The sequence below is a fragment of the Saccoglossus kowalevskii genome, chromosome 14 (assembly GCF_978046115.1).
Source record: "Saccoglossus kowalevskii chromosome 14, keSacKowa6.1, whole genome shotgun sequence".
Classification (NCBI taxonomy): Eukaryota; Metazoa; Hemichordata; class Enteropneusta; family Harrimaniidae; genus Saccoglossus; species Saccoglossus kowalevskii.
Window position 1 is genome coordinate 4,170,213 of NC_140654.1, and position 19,020 is coordinate 4,189,232.

Genomic DNA, 19,020 nt, shown 5'->3' on the forward strand with positions numbered 1-19,020 from the left:
ATGAATTACAACTCTGATAAATAAGTAGGCAACAATATTACATCTTTTTCAACATACAGAGTAAACCCTATCTAATCGTGAAATGTTTGATGTGCAACTATATATATATATATATAGCTTTTAATTCTACTCTAGAAAGTCTGGCAGAAATTCTAAGCTCAGCTAGGTATGTGCAATTTTGTACCCCCTCCCCCGCATAAATCACGGGAGAGAATGTAACTAAACATTCTATAAGTGAACTGTATATATTCCAACCTTGAATTTCCATTATCTAGTTATTAAATAAGGAATAATAATAGACAACGGATACAACCCAGACTCTGGTTCTTATATCATAACAAAGGTGATGACAATAATTTCAGCCAGTTTGAAATTCAGGTGGGAATAAGTCTTGCCATAAATTAAACTATAGGCCAAAATTGAGAGTACCCTAGCTTGAAAGACAAGTCATGAATTTATACTGTATATATTTAGGGTCGAAACTAATACATTTCGACCCTCAATCTGAATCAATATAATACTAAAATAAATTTGGCAATAAATAAATAAAAAATATAATCTATCATTTAGGCGAAATTTAGAGTAAACTTCTTGTTTCTACATGTGTTTAGTTTCGAGGATCTGTATATAATGTGAGACGACTTGCATAAAAGAAAATATGGCAGTACAAAATATTTATAACAAATATTTGTTTATTATGTATTATTTTTATTTTCAACTATATCTTCGATATTTTGTAAACTAGTCACAACAACATTGTACTTGGTTGAGAATAATAGTGATAGATAAGATTCCCAATTTTGAAGATCAACAAATGTTTGAGTTATAGTAATCTCAAAAGAATTTTAATTTACATTTCATTGATATCCTGAAACAAAAGTACAACACTTGGACGCGACTCAAAACTTGTTGATGCCAAAATGCAATAACCTGCCACTAGCGTGTTCAATGGCTGAACCATTACGGAAGGCCATATATTTTCCCAAAGCATAAGCATTCATAAAGTTTTCAGGACCCATCTAGTCAAGAAGGATCAGTTGGCAGCAGTAAATGTTTGCCGTCCATATGGATATACAAGAGAGAGCTTGGTTTAGATGATGCCACCACACTTTCACTCAAATAACCATGTTTATAATATCCCAGTAGTTGGCAAAATACCAGAGAAGAAAATGGGTGTGGTCTCTTTATGTGACCTCTAACTCATAGACCTGAAGATGTGATTGATCCAGAAAATGTATTTGGCAGCAGTCCCCAAATGATTGTCAGTTTGCAATATCATGCAAATTCACGTTTATTACGAAACAACAGAACTATATTCAATATACAATTTACAGAAAATGCTTGCACGTTTTTACCAGAAATACATTTTACATTGTATATTCTCTGGTTTGACTGCTCGTAGACTGACTGACCTAGCAACTATTTAACAGTTTCTAGCTGAATGTTCTAGATAACAGCAGGATGACATTTTATTATTTTTAGATTGACACATACTATTTAGTTAGTGACTACATCGTAGTCCGGTCGAGAACATTCTGTCATGTAATGTGCTAAAGTTACATCAAATACTTATTCATATATATTATATTATATTATTAGTGTTTTTCCATTTTCTTATTCAATTACGTTTATTTTTATTATCTTATTAGCAAAACTAATTTATATAGTTGAACTGAACTTTAAAAATGCCTTTTTGAGAAATTAACTCATTAGAAATCTGAATCTGTAATTGTGTTTTTGCTTTGTATTTTTTCTCACGTTGTACTGTAGAATATTTAAGAAGAAAAAAATAAAAATATGAAAAATACATGCTATTTCTAATTTTTATTCACTCCATGAACAGTGCACATATCTAATAAATATCTGAACAAGATGTCCCAACCTTTTGGAGGTTCATGATTGGTGCTGACCACTAAACTGGAAATTATCTGCCACTCAATGTTAAGTGCAGAGTCTGTGAGAGCTTGTTTAATAAGGTGCTCAGCAGCTTCTTGGTGTGTGTGCACTAAAGTTGACTGTTGTGTCATGTATATCAATTCAGAATCTCTACCACTAGGGATCTGTGAAGCGACAACATTGTGTCCCACGGTAGGCAAAGGAGAATTCACTTGACCTGAATTGATAGTTTGAAAACCAATGCTTTCAGTTCCTCCTCAATGACGTGCATGCAAGTGCTGTCCCACCCAATTGTGCTTGTAAAAGAGCACTTCACCCTAGAATTGACGCATCAATGTCACCATTAGTGAGGGGCATTGAAACTCCACTATGGGAGGTCAGCTGAGACGAATTGCATTGTTAAGAACAAACTCCTTGTGGTTAATCATGTCATGTAAGATGTTGATACGCAAAACAGTAGTTACTGAATAGCTCTGGGGTGTTGCATGGCCTGTGAAACCAAACACACTACCAGGGAGACATGTAAACAGCTTATAAGTGTGGTTTTGCCCATGAAAGTTGTAGCAAAGTGCACTAAAAGATTTCTCCTGTATTTTCCCCCGAGGTATGGAAAATCGCCTATCCCCCAAAACGAGATATCGGGATGGCATCAAAAAAGCTAGTCATTAAATTAAAGATAACATACAAGTGCCCACTACTTCGTGGTATACCATAAAAATCAGTGTTGCCATGGCAGAAACAGAAGCAGGCTTTGAATAACTCCTCAATAATGAATGACACTTCAACAAGAAACAGATGTGTGGATAGGCATCATGTATAGAAAGACGTCGTTGGGGTGAGCATACATTTTACAAAGATGTATGTATACCTCCTCTGCTGGTCCTTACATGTCCATACCTAGTTGTCAGCAGGTGTGTGTTTGTGGGTGGGGGAATGGTCAGCAGAGTGAGTTCAGAAATTAAATTTGTCCATTGATTTCTGAAGCTCTTGTTGGTCATATGCATCAGACATGATTTGATTAGCTATGTTTGAAGAAACCTAGAGGTATGTATTCGCTGTTTAGCCTGAAATAACCTTCATTAGCTCTGACTATTCTTTCTAGTAATCCCTCAGCTGATTATAGATGAAAATGTAAAGAAGGTAGTGGAGGAAACAGGCTTTGTAAGCAACATTTTTGGAGTCGTTAATTTACTGCAAAAAGATAATTTATAGGCTGGTAAACAATGTTTGCAGGTGCCTGAAATATGTACTCTTAGCCTGACAAGCTTTGGATTTGTTCAAACAGTAGCCTTCTTTTTAAAACCCATGGATTGGTTATTTTTGGTGGTTGCCATGAGAGATCGATCAGTGACGGCAAATAACCTGAGTTGGTGTTAGATTTGCAATGGCAGAAATACTTAATTTCATTGCATTTTAACATTAACAAAAATTAATTATTTCAGCATTCGGCCATCTTGAATCAATGCCGTATGATGTATACATCAAGGTTGAACATGACAGATCACAGCACATCAGAGATGTGGCTCAGGAATAACATTCAATCCAAAATATCCGTCAGTCAGAAATGACATCGCATTAAGCCTTTATGAGCCCAGCCATTTTTAAGATTTTATTGCTCGAATCCATCAACAATCTAATTTTAAGACAAGTCATTGAAAATGACACAGTCCCCGTTAAGTTCTCTTTGTGCTTGTCATATTAAAGCGGAGGGGTTGTCGCAAGCGTGTCCTTGAAACTTGAGTTCCAAGTGGCCTATACAACAGATTGTTTATTTACATGAAAACACGTGTTTCGTGTCATAGTAATATGGCCAAAATAAAAACAGCCGTTATTCAGCCATCTTTGATCTGATTATGAAACACAGAGATATGTATGATGTATGTGCCAAATACGAATGAAAATGGTACATAAATTGTGGAAATATAGTAGTAAGGCCAAAAAGTCAGATGGCTGTCAAACGGCCATTCTTGACCAGATTTTGAAACAAATTGTCATGGACATGCATCCTAACATGTATAAAGTACATGTATGTGCCAAATTTGAATGAAAACTGACAGAGCACATCCAAGATACCACATAAAAAACAAAATCAAGATGCCTGCCAGTCGACCATCTTTGATCCAATTGCGAAATATATCGTCATGGACATGTATCCTAACATGTATAATCTATGTACCAAGTTTGAATGACAACTGACAAAGCATGTCCAAAATACAACATTTTCAAAAAACAAGATGGCTGCCAGTCGGCCATTTTGAATCGAATCGCTAAATCACTGCATGTGCATATGTCCCACATAAGGTACTAGGCACATGCAAAGAATGAACGGAATCGTTCCACAGGATTCTGAAATATGACGTTGGATAGATTGACGCACGGACAGACGGACACACGAACGGTCGGACGGACTTCCTCAGGAACTCACGGACGGTCGGGGACATGTATCCTAACATGTATGATCTATGCACTAAATTTGAATGAAAACTGACAAAGCATGTCCAAAATACGACATTTTCAAAAAACAAGATGGCTGCCAGTCGGCCATCTTTGATCCAATTGTGAAATAAATCATCATGGACATGTATCCTAACATGTATAATCTATGTACCAAGTTTGAATGAAAACTGACAAAGCATGTCCAAAATACAACATTTTCAAAAAACAAGATGGCTGCCAGTCGGCCATTTTAAATCGAATCGCTTAAACCACTGCATGTGCATATGTCCCACATAAAGTACTAGGCACATGCAAAGAATGAATGGAATTGGTCCAAGGGATTCTGAGATATGACTCTGGACGGATGCACAGACGCACAGACACACGGACGACCAAATTATAAGTCCCCGTTTTCGGACTTTGTCCAAACGGGGACTAAAAATGCAATTTCTCAGATCCATAGCAATTAGGAATTTTTACCAAAAATATTCACCGATATTAGAAAAATAAAGGTATCATCAAAAAATGAACTATGGTCCATTAAAAGTGCATATATGTATTAAATATCGAAGCAATCAGGATAGCCGTTTTTAGTAAGAACGTGAAAATAGAACTTTTCACCAAAAATGAAAAAAAAATTGAGAAAGACCCACTCAATGTACATATATACAAAGTTTCAAAGCAAGGAGGCTTGACTTTTTAAGACAAAGTCGTAAATGATGATGACAAAGGAGAATGGTTGATAACAGAGAAACAGTAACATGAACACCTATGCTCTGTTGACTTTGTCGACAACGGAGCAAAAAAAAATATTTATTTTCTCCTAGCCTCTTATCACTGAAACTGTATGTTCAACAAGGATTTAAAAATACTTGGCCCAATGTATATGTTCATTTATACACGACCAAGATCCAGTTTGGGAATGGCAGAAATGCTCGAGTTGATGAATAACAAAATGACCGTCAATCAGCTATTTTGAATCAGATTGTGAAATAAAAGCACATACATGTATCTCAAGATGTGTTATTTGTATGTGTACAGTTTGAAAACAATTAGCACAAGCATATCCAAGATGCAGGTTGGGATACCTGCATAGATAGATGTATGGACGAACACATGAGGGTAAATGCATCTAAATGAGAAGTCATAAAGATAAATGATTCTTTAAATATTTTATGAAAAGGCAAAGCCAGCTTGGGGTAGAGTGTACTGTAAATTCCCCCATCATTTTTATTACTAGCAAAAACCAGAGTGATTTGAGATGGATCATTTCAATAAAGGCTGAAACCACAATAATTGTTATTACATTATTCACAATAAATCATAAACTAAACTAAGCCTCAACGTCCAATAGTATTAATTGAGAAGCACAAGGATAAATTTGGATCAACAGGAAAAAAGGACCTAATAACGATTGGACAGACAGGCAACAAGCAACCTGTTGTTAATTAAAATGGAGTTCTGCCTATACCTCTTCTCTTAGAGGGCAGCCTGCACTTTGCTTTGATTAATTCAAATACCCATAAGCACATTAAATTAGCAATTTAACTAAGTTGTTGGTTACATAAGCATAACAACCAATGGAAGATATGTAGTCTGTGACATATACTGGTTCAATTCATTTGCTACTTTTTGTAATATTTACCTTAAACCATGGTCTCTGATTGAAAGTAATGTGCAGGTTTATTTTGTCAGACATTAAATATAAACATTTATATAGATGAAAACAAACACCATGTGTTCTTGATAATTTTGTGGAAATGACAAGTTGGGCTGAATCAGCAAACAGCCCACAGCGTCCTCTACAGCCTATAGGAAAGCAGCTTATGGGTATTCTCTGTAAAATCCATTAGTTTCCCTTTATGTCTGCAGTCATCACTTTTTAATTGATTGCCAAAAAGGCTAACCTTTGGAGGACAAGCAGGACACAAGTATGGAGTGAAACCTAATTCCTGCAGTTTCTATTGATTTATATTCTTTTGGTATTTACATTTGCTTGGTAATTCTATAGAAGTAGAGTAGATCCAACTTATGGCCCCAAGAAGCAAATTATAGCAATTAAGTCAGTCCAGTAAGTATGTATCACAAGGAAGAGAATTCTTTAAGTAGACTTGAAAGTTACTCTGGGCCCCAGGGCACCTGCACATAAAATGATATTTTCTTCATACTAACTGTGTATGATAAAACAACATTTATGATTAAGCAGTAAATTACCAAAGCCCCACCCTCACATATCTCACGACAGGAAATAACTGTGTGTTTTTCTAGTTTTTATTTTACTTTTACAGTAGCTTGCTATTAGAGAATCATTAGCAAATTCATTACAAAATGCCAGTGCATTTGTCAAAGCCCTCAGATTGTTTTTTACAGTATATGATGTATACTAATCCTGCACCAATATAGAAAAGAAGTGGTGTGATGTTTTCCCTCTGTATAGAGAATGAGCATACATGTATGAGGTTGTGAGTCACTGATCTACTGCGCCCACCAGTGGCAATACACGAGTACATGGACTAGACACAGGAAATGGCTCCCTCTCCTTTTGAATCCAAAAATGGTACCAGTCTTGAAATATAAATGAGGGTAGCACACAACTGCTCCAGACTACACTTGCAGAAACTCATTGTGATCACTTTGTTGAGGCATGCATACATAGAGTTTGAGACAACATTGTCTTCACCCTGCAATAGCTTCCTAATCTTGCTATGTGATATGCTCTTCTATCCATCTCCATGATCGAGGTTTGGCAGTGAATTCATTAATATGGTGAACATTTAGAGCAATAATAAGACTACAATCAGTTACATTGTCATGTGATAACGCTCAAACAAGCATTGGTATAACATAAGAAAACACCAGTACATGAATCACTCAAATTTTGTGTTGACAATGCAATGAAACGAAAAGTTCTGAATCAGTAGATGCATCAGAACTATTTGGTGGTGAACAGTCTGATAACCCAACTCCTTTTTTTCAGACATTGTCTGGGTACCTTTCGATTGCTTCCTGGTAATATTTGAAGTGGAAGGAACAAATGGGTGAAGTTTCCAGCTATGTCGCCATCAGATATAGGAGAGTCACCAATTTAAATTTCTCAAAATGAAAAAGGCAGAGAAATAATAAACCAGCTTAAATTTCAGTCAAAACCTGTCAGCAACAGTACATGAAAAGTACACATCAAACCATTTATGGTTCTAATTTGAACGATTTCACGGCTTCATGTGCATGTGTCAAACAAAGATCAATGAATTTCATTGGCAATATTCTGGTCAGAAGAAGCACCACATAATCCCCAACAACACAGCTAGTCAATTTAATAGAACTGTCAATAACAGAAAACTAAATCATATTTTTTGGGAAATTAAAACCAGAAAAAAATTATTATATGGTGAAGTGCTAAATTCAGTGTAAAATGAAGATCCTGTCAATGTGCAATGACTTGGTAAGTTCGCCAAGATTTGTAGAACTGTATCAACCAATTATAAGTAACTGTTTCCATCTACTACAGCTGAAGTACTTACATAAAAACAAAAAACAATTTAAATTTAAAAAATATTTGCTATTGAATCAAGTAAATAAACATTGTTAGCCTTATCACCCCCACATGTATGTGTTGTTCAGACAAAAGACTTTAAGGTAGAGATGCAGGTTCGTGAGCACTTGGGAGTGAAATTTTTTTTTTTTGCTTTTTATTATCTAAACAGTCTTGGCAATAGACTGTTAACATTTTGTAGAATTGTGAATAGTGGAAAATACTCAAAAAACGATTTTAAAATATAGATAACAGGTGCAAACTATATCTCTTTTGAATGCTTAGCAAGGTTTAGCAAGGCTGTACATAAATAATAAATGGTGAAATAAAGAAATGACGGGATCTCCATAATATGGCACTATATTCAACTTTTAACAAAACGATAATACATTTAAATTTGGAACTGTTACAGCAATTTTAATTATGAGCATTAGCAAACTTCTTACTGTTATTGTTATGCAAATTAGCAATTATCTCAGCTTCTTTTTAGTGCACATCCCAGAACTTTGAAAAAAAAATTGCTCCTAGACGCTTTGACCTTTTGTTTTGAAATTTTCACAAATGATTGACAATGTGTTTATCTTCAATTATCACTCTCTCTAGATCACATTGGTAATGTTATACACATCTTGAAAGAGATCTAAAAATGTTACACCCACTTCACATGATTTAGCATTAGAATGCCTGTATTTCTTGACTTCACAGAATCTCAGTGAACATCTGTTAAATGGCAACAGTGTGATTGTCTGTAAATTCCATTATTGCCTTTCATTGGCTAGTATTGTTTACATGACTTAGAAATCACATGATGAAAATATACATTTACGGACATGAATGCATGAACATATTGACATGATTTGGAAATGTTCATTGCACATAATGAGACAAATTAATTAATTGTTTGCAGCTAATAAGAGATCATTAAGTTACGTTTAAAAAATCTTTGTTTGTGGAATGGGTACTTGTGAAAAGATTCCCTTGGCTACAGATGATCTTGATGTGTCTCCATCATTGTATTCACCCAATGTCTCGGTAACCATCTGTGGATTAAATGAAGACCAAACACATACATGTTGATCATAATAAGCCTTCAGAATGCATGTAGATCATAATAAGCCTTCAGAATGCATGTAGATCATAATAAACCTTCAGAATGCATGTAGATCATAATAAGCCTTCAGAATGCATGTAGATCATAATAAGCCTTCAGAATGCACTATTAAGGTTAAAAACTGTTGTTTTTGAACTATGCATATGTTTGCTACTTTGAAGTATTCCAGAAGATTTTTAATTGTGAATAGTGTTTCAACAGATTTCAACAAGTTTTGATGTCAATTAATAAAGGAAAATGTAGTTCTCCTACCCCATGCTAAATTTGCAGTGAATTTGTTTAGACCCAGTAGTTGCTTGTAAAATTTTAAGTGATTTTTTTCTGTTGGAGTTTTATCCCATTTGACATTAGTGAGAATTTCAAAACGACAAATATCTGAACTGTACAAATGTATATTAGGATAAGCATTATTTAGAGTTGTATATATAGGTTTTACATTTAGTTTCTCTTGGCATAGATTGCTTTTAGTTTATATAGGGCATACATGGACAGCTTTAATTGCCAAGTTTTTTCTTGTATCAGTAAAATGACCATTTAAGTGAATTGTTACACCAAGGTAACATGAATCCAACTAGTCTAATACCAGATTCTGCCGTAAATTCGTCCATCTGAAAAATCGCCCTGGGCGGTTTCACGGCTGGTGGGCCCTTTATTTGGGGTTCAAATTTTCAAAAAAATTATCATCATATATTTTTAAGGTATTTATGTTTTCATTGAAAAATCCACCTACGAAGATTTTTAACACCGGCAGTTGGATCATCCAAAACGAAAGAAACTATTGCAGAAGCTAATCTTAGATTGTATACATTTTTTTCTAGCTAGATTAAAAAGTAGACCGCGCATCTTTCTCCAAAAAAATCACATTAACAAACCTTGTGCGCCAAATACAATTATTTTGTTTCATTTTATTAGTAACGAAAGTATATTCTAAAAGAAGTTTCAAATAACAGCGAACACAACAGCATTGCTTAGTAGCGAATAATTGTGGTAGCGCAATCCTGTCATGCTGCGTTTTACAGTTGTTGATTATTACCTAGTAATGGTATAATAATGTACAAAAAATAAATTCGTTGAATTGTTATGAAATGTAAATAAATTTCAAATTTCATCGTAAGCAAATGATTCCGATCGCATTTTCAACGCTTGATGCTATAATGAATATCTGCCATGTTTTGACCTGAAATGGTGTTCTTTGACCTGATAGGTCAAATCGACAATTAACCAATGAAAACGATGGATGATGCCAACATGTTCAAATTACCATAGCTCATTTAAATATGTTAATGTTATTGAACGCAGTGCGGAAGAGATTTGCCAATGTTGTTGTCCGACCTTTTAGCTTGGATTTTGATGGGAAAGCGACATGATTTGTTTTTTAAATAAAAAAATTAGTTGTTTTAAAAAAATAAACTGAGCATTTGAAGAACAATTTAATATTGTTTACAGCAATAACAATGCTAACTCATTTACGCTAGTCCGTAGTCACAATAAACAATCAATACTAGAATAGGCCGGCGTCAATGACTACGGCAAAAATTTTAGGCATCAAAAAAGATAACACCTTAAAAAACTGCCGAAAAATCGCCTTGGGCGGTTTCTTGGACCCATTTTATTCTTTTAAAAACCTGAACTGCCGTTTAATGGCCCTGGGCAAATTTAGGGCAGAATCCAGTATTTTGTTGTTGTAGATTATGGTACCTTTCTGTTGTTTTCAATGTTCTCCTTCTAAAAATAACAATATTAGTTTTTGTCAGATTTACTTGTACATTCCATTTTTGACAGTAATTTGGAAGGTTATTTAAGGCAGTCTGTATGAATTTGCTGTATTTCTGTATTTATTGTATCAGAAGTGATACTAGAACACTAAGCATGTGACCACTTATTAGTTCTGGTAAATAAATTAAATTCTGAAACTTTCCTATTCTTCTTGTAATGTTTAAGAAGTCTGATTTAATTATTTTTGGAGATGTGTTTAGGCCAATGAAATAAATTGAAAGTCCGAGGTGTTTATGATTTTATGTGGAAGTAGTCCATTTTCATGCAAAATATAAAATATAAAGTGAAAATTGAGTATAGTGTGATGCAAATGAGCATTGCATGAAAAGGTTGTAGGAAAGTCAATAATGGTCTGTTTTTTCTTACTGACCTGTCTTGCTTCTGATCTGCTCAAATCTCCACGAGCCAATAAAACAGAGATAATATGTTCAGGATGTACATCTGGGTATTTAGTTGCTAAAGTCTGAACATAAAAAATGAACAGTATAAATAAAGATTTACATTTCTTGTCATATTTATCAAAGAAAGTTTAGAAAGAACTCCTGTGTGCTGAGAGTATTGGAGACACATTAAAATTAAGTTAAAATTTAAGATTTGCCTATCAAATCAGAAGCATGGCAACTAATATTTGTCTGCTATTTGAGATGCACAACATGAAAACAAGATGATTCACATTAACAAAATTTATAATACATACAGAAAATACATTTCATTTTTCATCCACGGTTTTTAGTCTAATTAATTCCAGACCACCTCTGTGATAAATTCAATTTAAATCTGATTTTTTTTTTTAGATATCAGAAAAGGGCTAATAATAGATAACAATTATACACGTTTTTCAACATTAAACTAATCATTATTCTACAAATTAAGCAATTATTATGTATATATTTAAGTCTGTATATTGTTTCAGGGCGCACATGTACAAAATTGTGGGAACTGTAAATTTATTATGCAAATTAGGTAATTATTATTGATGTGTATAGACCCAAAACTAATTAGATTGTCACATTGTGGTAAGGGTATATATGTACCAAGATTCCTTGAATTAAGATATTAAGTACTATCACAGACCATCTATGTACGAAGTTTAATTGAAATTATTATGCAAATTAGGTATTTAATATGATCTGATTTTTACCCAAAACTAATCAAATTTGTGCATTAGTCCAAAGCATCTATATACCAAGTTTCATCAAAATCCAATGAATGGCTCTTTAGATATCAGTGAAACAGTCGTGGAACAGCTAAAAATTAGTAATTAGGTAATTAATATGTCTGGATTTCAACCAAAACCTAATCAAATCTGCAGATTAGCCTAGAGCAACAGACACGTCTTACCGTCAATGTAACAACACACATTGGATTAACTTTTAATATAGTTGCAATATGAACTCTTATTAAAACGTGTTCCTATATGAAGTTTACTTAAACTCAATTACAATGCAATTCAATGTTTTAATTAAGTTTAACAAGTCATTGAAAATGAAACAGTCCCCGTTAAATTTGTAAAAGTTCTCTTTGTGCTTGTCATATTAAAGTGGAGGGGTTGTTGTAAGCGTGTCCTTGAAACAGATTGTTTATTTACATGAAATTCGAACATATAGCAAAGATATAGCAAAGAAAAACATAGATCACAAGTAATAGCATGTCCAAGTTATCACATTTTAAACAAACAAGATGGCCGCCAGTCGGCCATATTTGATCAAATTGCAAATTGAATTGACATGCACATGTATCCATATATGACATGCTAAATATCAATGAAAATGATACATGGGTGACAGAGATATACAACAATGTAGTGATAAGGTAAAAAATAAAAACAGCCGTTATTCGTCCATTTTTGATCTGATTATGAAACAAAGTGACATATACGAATGAAAATGGTACATAAATCTTGGAAATATAGTAGTAAGGCCAAAAAGTCAGATGGCTGTCAAGCCATCCTTGATCATGGACATTTATCCTAACATGTCTATTAAAGTATATGCCAAATTTGAATGAAAACTGACAAAGCATGTCCATGATACCACATAAAAAAAAAACAAGATGCCTGCCAGTTGGCCATCTTTTATCCAATTGCGAAAGTAATTGTCATGGACATGTATCCTAACAGGTATAATCTATGTACCAATTTTGAATGACAACTGACAAAGCATGTCCAAAATATGACAATTTCAAAAAAACAAGATGGCTGCCAGTCGGCCATTTTGAATCGAATCACTAAACCACTGCATGTGCATATGTCCCACATAAGGCACTAGGCACATGCAAAGAATGAACGAAATTGGTCCTAAGATTCTGAAATATGACTCCGCAAGGATGCACACACAGATGGACGGACGGACAGTCGCATGCTAGGATGGACGCACACACAGACAGACGGAGGACATGTATCCTAACATGTATAATCTATGTACCAAATTTGAATGAAAACTGACAAAGCATGTCCAAAATATAACATTTTCAAAAAACAAGATGGCTGCCAGTCGGTCATTTTGAATCGAATCACTAAACCACTGCATGTGCATATGTCCCAAATGAAGTACTAGGCACATGCAGAATGAATGGAATCGGTCCAAGGGATTCTGAAATATTACTTTGGACGCACGCACGGATGGACGGACGGACGGACACACGGACGGACAGTGACTAATTAAACAAGCCATGTATGGCACAGTCCCTGTTATTTAATTATAGAATACTCATGTTGAAATAATACATGGAACATCTGCAAACAAATGAATGAATATGTACTCTACTTTCATTGACTAGTCCAAAATCTCATACACGCTCAAGAAACTGCATTCATAAATCTGAGTAAACCTTGATGTACCTTTAAAAACAACTTGCCTTCTTTGTTAATTCTGGTCTTTGTATATTACCAGGAGCTGGGTTTGTTTCCCATCAAAATGTAGCCCTGACACCCATAAACATTTTCCACTGAGATTGGTAATGGTATGACCCATCTGTCACTGATTCAGATCAAGGTCATAACATCATCAACAAGAAGTCAAAAATGTCACTTTTCACCAAAAATGACAAAAATAATCATCAAAATTAGATAATTGAAGATATCACCTAAAAATTAACAAAACTGAAAGAGGTCCACATGTAGTACTTATATATGTAATAAAAAAGCAATCGGATTGCGGTTTTCAACAAGAAGTCAAAAATATCACTTTTCACCAAAAATGACAAAAATAATCATCAAAATTAGATAATTGAAGATATCACCTAGAAATTAACAAATCTGAAAGAGGTCCACATGTAGTACTTATATATGTAATAAAAAAGCAATCGGATTGCAGTTTTCAACAAGAAGTCGAAAATATCACTTTTTTAAAGTTTTTACCAAAAATTACAAAAAAATTCACCAAAATTAGAGAATTAAAGATATCATTACAAAATGAACAAATCTGAGAGAGGTCCACATGTAGTACCTATATATGTAATATCAAAGCAATTGAACTTGCGATTTTTAACAAGAAGTCGAAAATATCACTTTTTACCAAAAATTACAAAATTACCAAAATTAGACAATATCATTATGAAATGAACAAACCTAAGAGAGGTCAACCCAAGTTACATATACACCAAGTATCAAAGCATTCAGGCTTGTAGTTTTCAAGAAGAAGTCGATAAAGTAAAAGATTGACACTGGCGACGGACAATCACTCATATGATAAGCTCCGGTCGACAAAGTCGACAACGGAGCTAATAAAAGTTAAATATCCCGAGACTGAACATAGCAATGTTTGCGAAGCTTAGGTTTAGTAAAGGGGGAAGGTATGGTACAATTATATTAATATTAATATAAAATGTACCATAACGTATTAATAATCGAATTAACTATTAATAAAAATCATGTTTTCCTGAGGACTATGAAAAAGGTTCTCTGAAGGTGTGTATGTCCTCCGACGATGGGAAGTATTTTTGTCCTCGTAACATATAGATATTAGTATATTTAAGCAGACTGAAAATGATCAAGTCATACGGTAGTTTAGTATTCTGTCAAGATTACCATACATAATACTGATGGTTTATCTGCTTGAGGTAATAATTTAATGGTTACATTATATATGAAATGAACATATTTTATATTAAAAAAACAACAACCTTATGGTCAAACACAGTCCCTCTATCACAGAGGGACTGTGGGTCAAAACAGCTCTGCATTTTCAGTAGATTGCCCTCCTGTTGACGAAGCTGATTACATTGTGTAAAATAAGAGATTAGTAAAAGCTTATTTGTTATGTAGTTATTATTATCACACTAAATGTTGTTGCCATATTGCAACAGAAGACGACGGATGATCATCTACATGAAAAGCTCATCTATGCCATCTTCAATGATAGCAGAGCTAACAAATAAAAATAATTAAAATTTAGACAAACAAGTCTTGACAAAACACACTCTCAATTATTTTTAATGAAAGAGTATATTTGAGTGATGTATTTGTACATTGCAAGTCATGTGATACGTGTATGCAATCTCTCACAACGTATAACACTTTTAACAGCTCAGGAAAATCTTTTTGTTATGCATTCAAACCAAATCCCTCATGAATACCTGAAAAATTGTTCCACAAAAGCTTGAAATTTTGTTGTATTATTTATTCTGATTGACACTTGTATGACAGGCAAGTCTTGGTACATCATAAATATGGATCCACAACTGAATTCATTAACACAAAATGGCTACCAGTCGGTCATTTTAAATCTGACCCGAAATATAAAATGACGTGCATCAATGTCACATTGTATTCAATGTATGAAGCAAGTCAAAACCGAATGACTGATACCATTTCCAGAATTGTGAAAACATGTTATTTTGATTAATTTGTAGCCTTAACATGGCTGCCATTCAGCCATTTTAAAGAAAATATAATGTCTGATGTATGTGTATACTTTGAGCTTGATCAGAATGTGGGATATGGCTGGATAAAAACGAACCAATGAACAAATGGATAAACGTATGGAGGTTAATTCATAAGTCACTGTTTTTAGACGGGGACAAATAAAGCGTTTTGATTTTATTTGCACTACAAATAATCACAGCACAACTTACCGATATTTCTAACGGTATCACTGATGTATCCTCCAGCTTAATCAACTCAGACAACATTGGTATTGGTTGACATGGAGAATTATTCTAAAAGAAATAATCATAAATATGATATTTAATACTCATTGCATATAAAGATTCTATATTTGTGAATTGGTATAGTTGCATGACCCATCCCCCAAATTGCCAAATCCTGATACTTTCTAGGTGTACATAATTTCTCACTTCACATTTGACCTTGGTTTCACAATTTAATTATGTCAAAATTATGTTTCATTTGTCAATGAGTTCATTGCTTTACGGCAATAATATTAAAAATGTGATTTGATGTTGAAGATAACCAAGAACCATGTAGCTTTCCTATAAAATATTTAAAACGATGTGATATGATTAACAAATGACAGACGTCATGTCAAAATTCATGTAAACAACAATGTATTTTACATATGTTATATTTGGACCCATATTGAAAAACACCAGTAAATCAATTTTTGAAATGATTGTGTAAAAAACGTCCTGTGATTGATCTTAAAGAAAACAATGTAGAGTACAAAAACTAGTTTTTGAATTATCCACCTCAGCTGCTTATATTTTGAATTATTTTCAACTCAAAATGGCCATTACACTACTATAAAAGCATTGGTTCTATGGAAACAAGTTCAAGTCTTCCTCTTTTTTTTTTTGTACTTCCATTTTGCAAAATATTAAGAATACATCCATGCTAAATACATGTACTATTAGCTATACATGTGAAAAGAACATACAGGATTGTTATCTGGTGCTAATTTCTGAAATAACAATTCCAACTGTTCAGCTTCTCTTTCTATCTTCTCAGCAGCAGATTTCCTCTCATCATAACTTTTAAAAACCATACGCCTACAAACAAAAATACAGCAGTAAATTAATTAGGTCAAAAGAGATTATAATTTTTTTGTTTTGCAGCTCACTGAATGTATAGAAAATCAAAATTGTGGTTATACCAATCATTATTTTGTCAAGAAGCTGTTTTATAAAATACAAAATAAAAAGTTTTTATCATTGCACCCATTCACTAATAAATTAATACATGCACATAAAATATGAAACGCAGTTATACAAATAATGAAATATGATTTATAACTTATAGGAGATCAAACCATATCACTGCATAATACCCAGCCAGCAAAAACAATTTTGAAAATAGCTTATGAATGCAAACAACCATGTAGGTGAATACAGTAAATAGATGTGAACAAAAGATTGTCAGCAAAGTTGATTTGTTAAATGTTTATAAAAATTGATCATACAAGAATTTATTATTATATTTATTATATTATTATTATTAATAATATTAGGGAGCATATAGAAATATTTGATATACCATAATATTAAATGGGCAAATAAAGAGCATCACGATATGAAACTATGTCATTTCCTTAGATTAAGCTTGGTTTTTCATAAACTTTTTGTTGTTTTTTTTACATGACTTGTATAATCATACTACAGTTTGACAAGTGAGAACTGCCATAGTTTTGTGATAATCTAAGCATTAGGGATAAGATACATATTTGCAGACTAAAAAAGTGCTGAAAGTGAAACTACTGCTGAAACAACATTGAATAGAAATATATCTCTGTGTGTAACAAGTATGCTAATTTTGTTGGCCCAACTATGTTCCATTTCATGTGAAGATTTTGCATATACTGTGTGGCAAATCTACTTGTTTATAATATTTATTATGTTAATCTGCTAAGATTTTTTAAGACACCAAAAAATGTGGTTATTACAAGAAGATCGTATGCATGAAGACAGTACAGTGATCGTATTGACTGACACATAGTGGAGGTTGATGCATGAAGACAGTACAGTGATCATATTGACTGACACATAGTGGAGGTTGATGCATGAAGACAGTACAGTGATCATATTGACTGACACATAGTGGAGGTTGATGCATGAAGACAGTACAGTGATCATATTGACTGACACATAGTGGAGGTTGATGCATGAAGACAGTACAGTGATCATATTGACTGACACATAGCAGAGGTTGATGCATGAAGACAGTACAGTGATCGTATTGACTGACACATAGTGGAGGTTGATGCATGAAGACAGTACAGTGATCATATTGACTGACACATAGTGGAGGTTGATGCATGAAGACAGTACAGTGATCATATTGACTGACACATAGCAGAGGTTGATGCATGAAGACAGTACAGTGATCATATTGTCTGACACATAGCAGAGGTTGATGCATGAAGGCAATACAGTGATCATATTGACTGACACATAGCAGAGGTTGATGCATGAAGACAGTACAGTGATCATATTGACTGACACATAGCAGAGGTTGATGCATGAAGACAGTACAGTGATCGTATTGACTGACACATAGCAGAGGTTGATGCATGAAGACAGTACAGTGATCATATTGACTGACACATATCAGAGGTTGATGCATGAAGACAGTACAGTGATCATATTGACTGACACATAGTGGAGGTTGATGCATGAAGACAGTACAGTGATCATATTGACTGACACATAGTGGAGGTTGATGCATGAAGACAGTACAGTGATCATATTGTCTGACACATAGCAGAGGTTGATGCATGAAGGCAATACAGTGATCGTATTGACTGACACATAGCAGAGGTTGATGCATGAAGACAGTACAGTGATCATATTGACTGACACATAGCAGAGGTTGATGCATGAAGACAGTACAGTGATCGTATTGACTGACACATAGTGGAGGTTGATGCATGAAGACAGTACAGTGATCATATTGACTGACACATAGTGGAGGTTGATGCATGAAGACAGTACAGTGATCATATTGACTGACACATAGCAGAGGTTGATGCATGAAGACAGTACAGTGATCATATTGTCTGACACATAGCAGAGGTTGATGCATGAAGGCAATACAGTGATCATATTGACTGACACATAGCAGAGGTTGATGCATGAAGACAGTACAGTGATCATATTGACTGACACATAGCAGAGGTTGATGCATGAAGACAGTACAGTGATCGTATTGACTGACACATAGCAGAGGTTGATGCATGAAGGCAATACAGTGATCATATTGACTGACACATATCAGAGGTTGATGCATGAAGACAGTACAGTGATCATATTGACTGACACATAGCAGAGGTTGATGCATGAAGACAGTACAGTGATCATATTGACTGACACATAGCAG

At 34.0% G+C, this 19,020-nt stretch overlaps 1 protein-coding gene across 1 annotated transcript in view; it reads right to left on the reverse strand.

The window, feature by feature from the left end:
• Positions 1–6,591: 6,591 nt before the first annotated feature.
• LOC102803563 (exocyst complex component 3-like) overlaps positions 6,592–19,020 on the reverse strand; it is an 85,917-nt gene continuing 73,488 nt past the window's right edge. Inside the window, exons 22-25 of the mRNA XM_085507806.1 lie at positions 16,586–16,697; positions 15,825–15,908; positions 11,122–11,214; positions 6,592–8,904 (exon numbers count right to left, since the gene is read on the reverse strand). Coding sequence (XP_085363932.1) covers positions 8,797–8,904; positions 11,122–11,214; positions 15,825–15,908; positions 16,586–16,697 — 397 coding nt within the window. The 3' untranslated portion in view covers positions 6,592–8,796. The remainder of the gene's footprint in view (positions 8,905–11,121; positions 11,215–15,824; positions 15,909–16,585; positions 16,698–19,020) is intronic.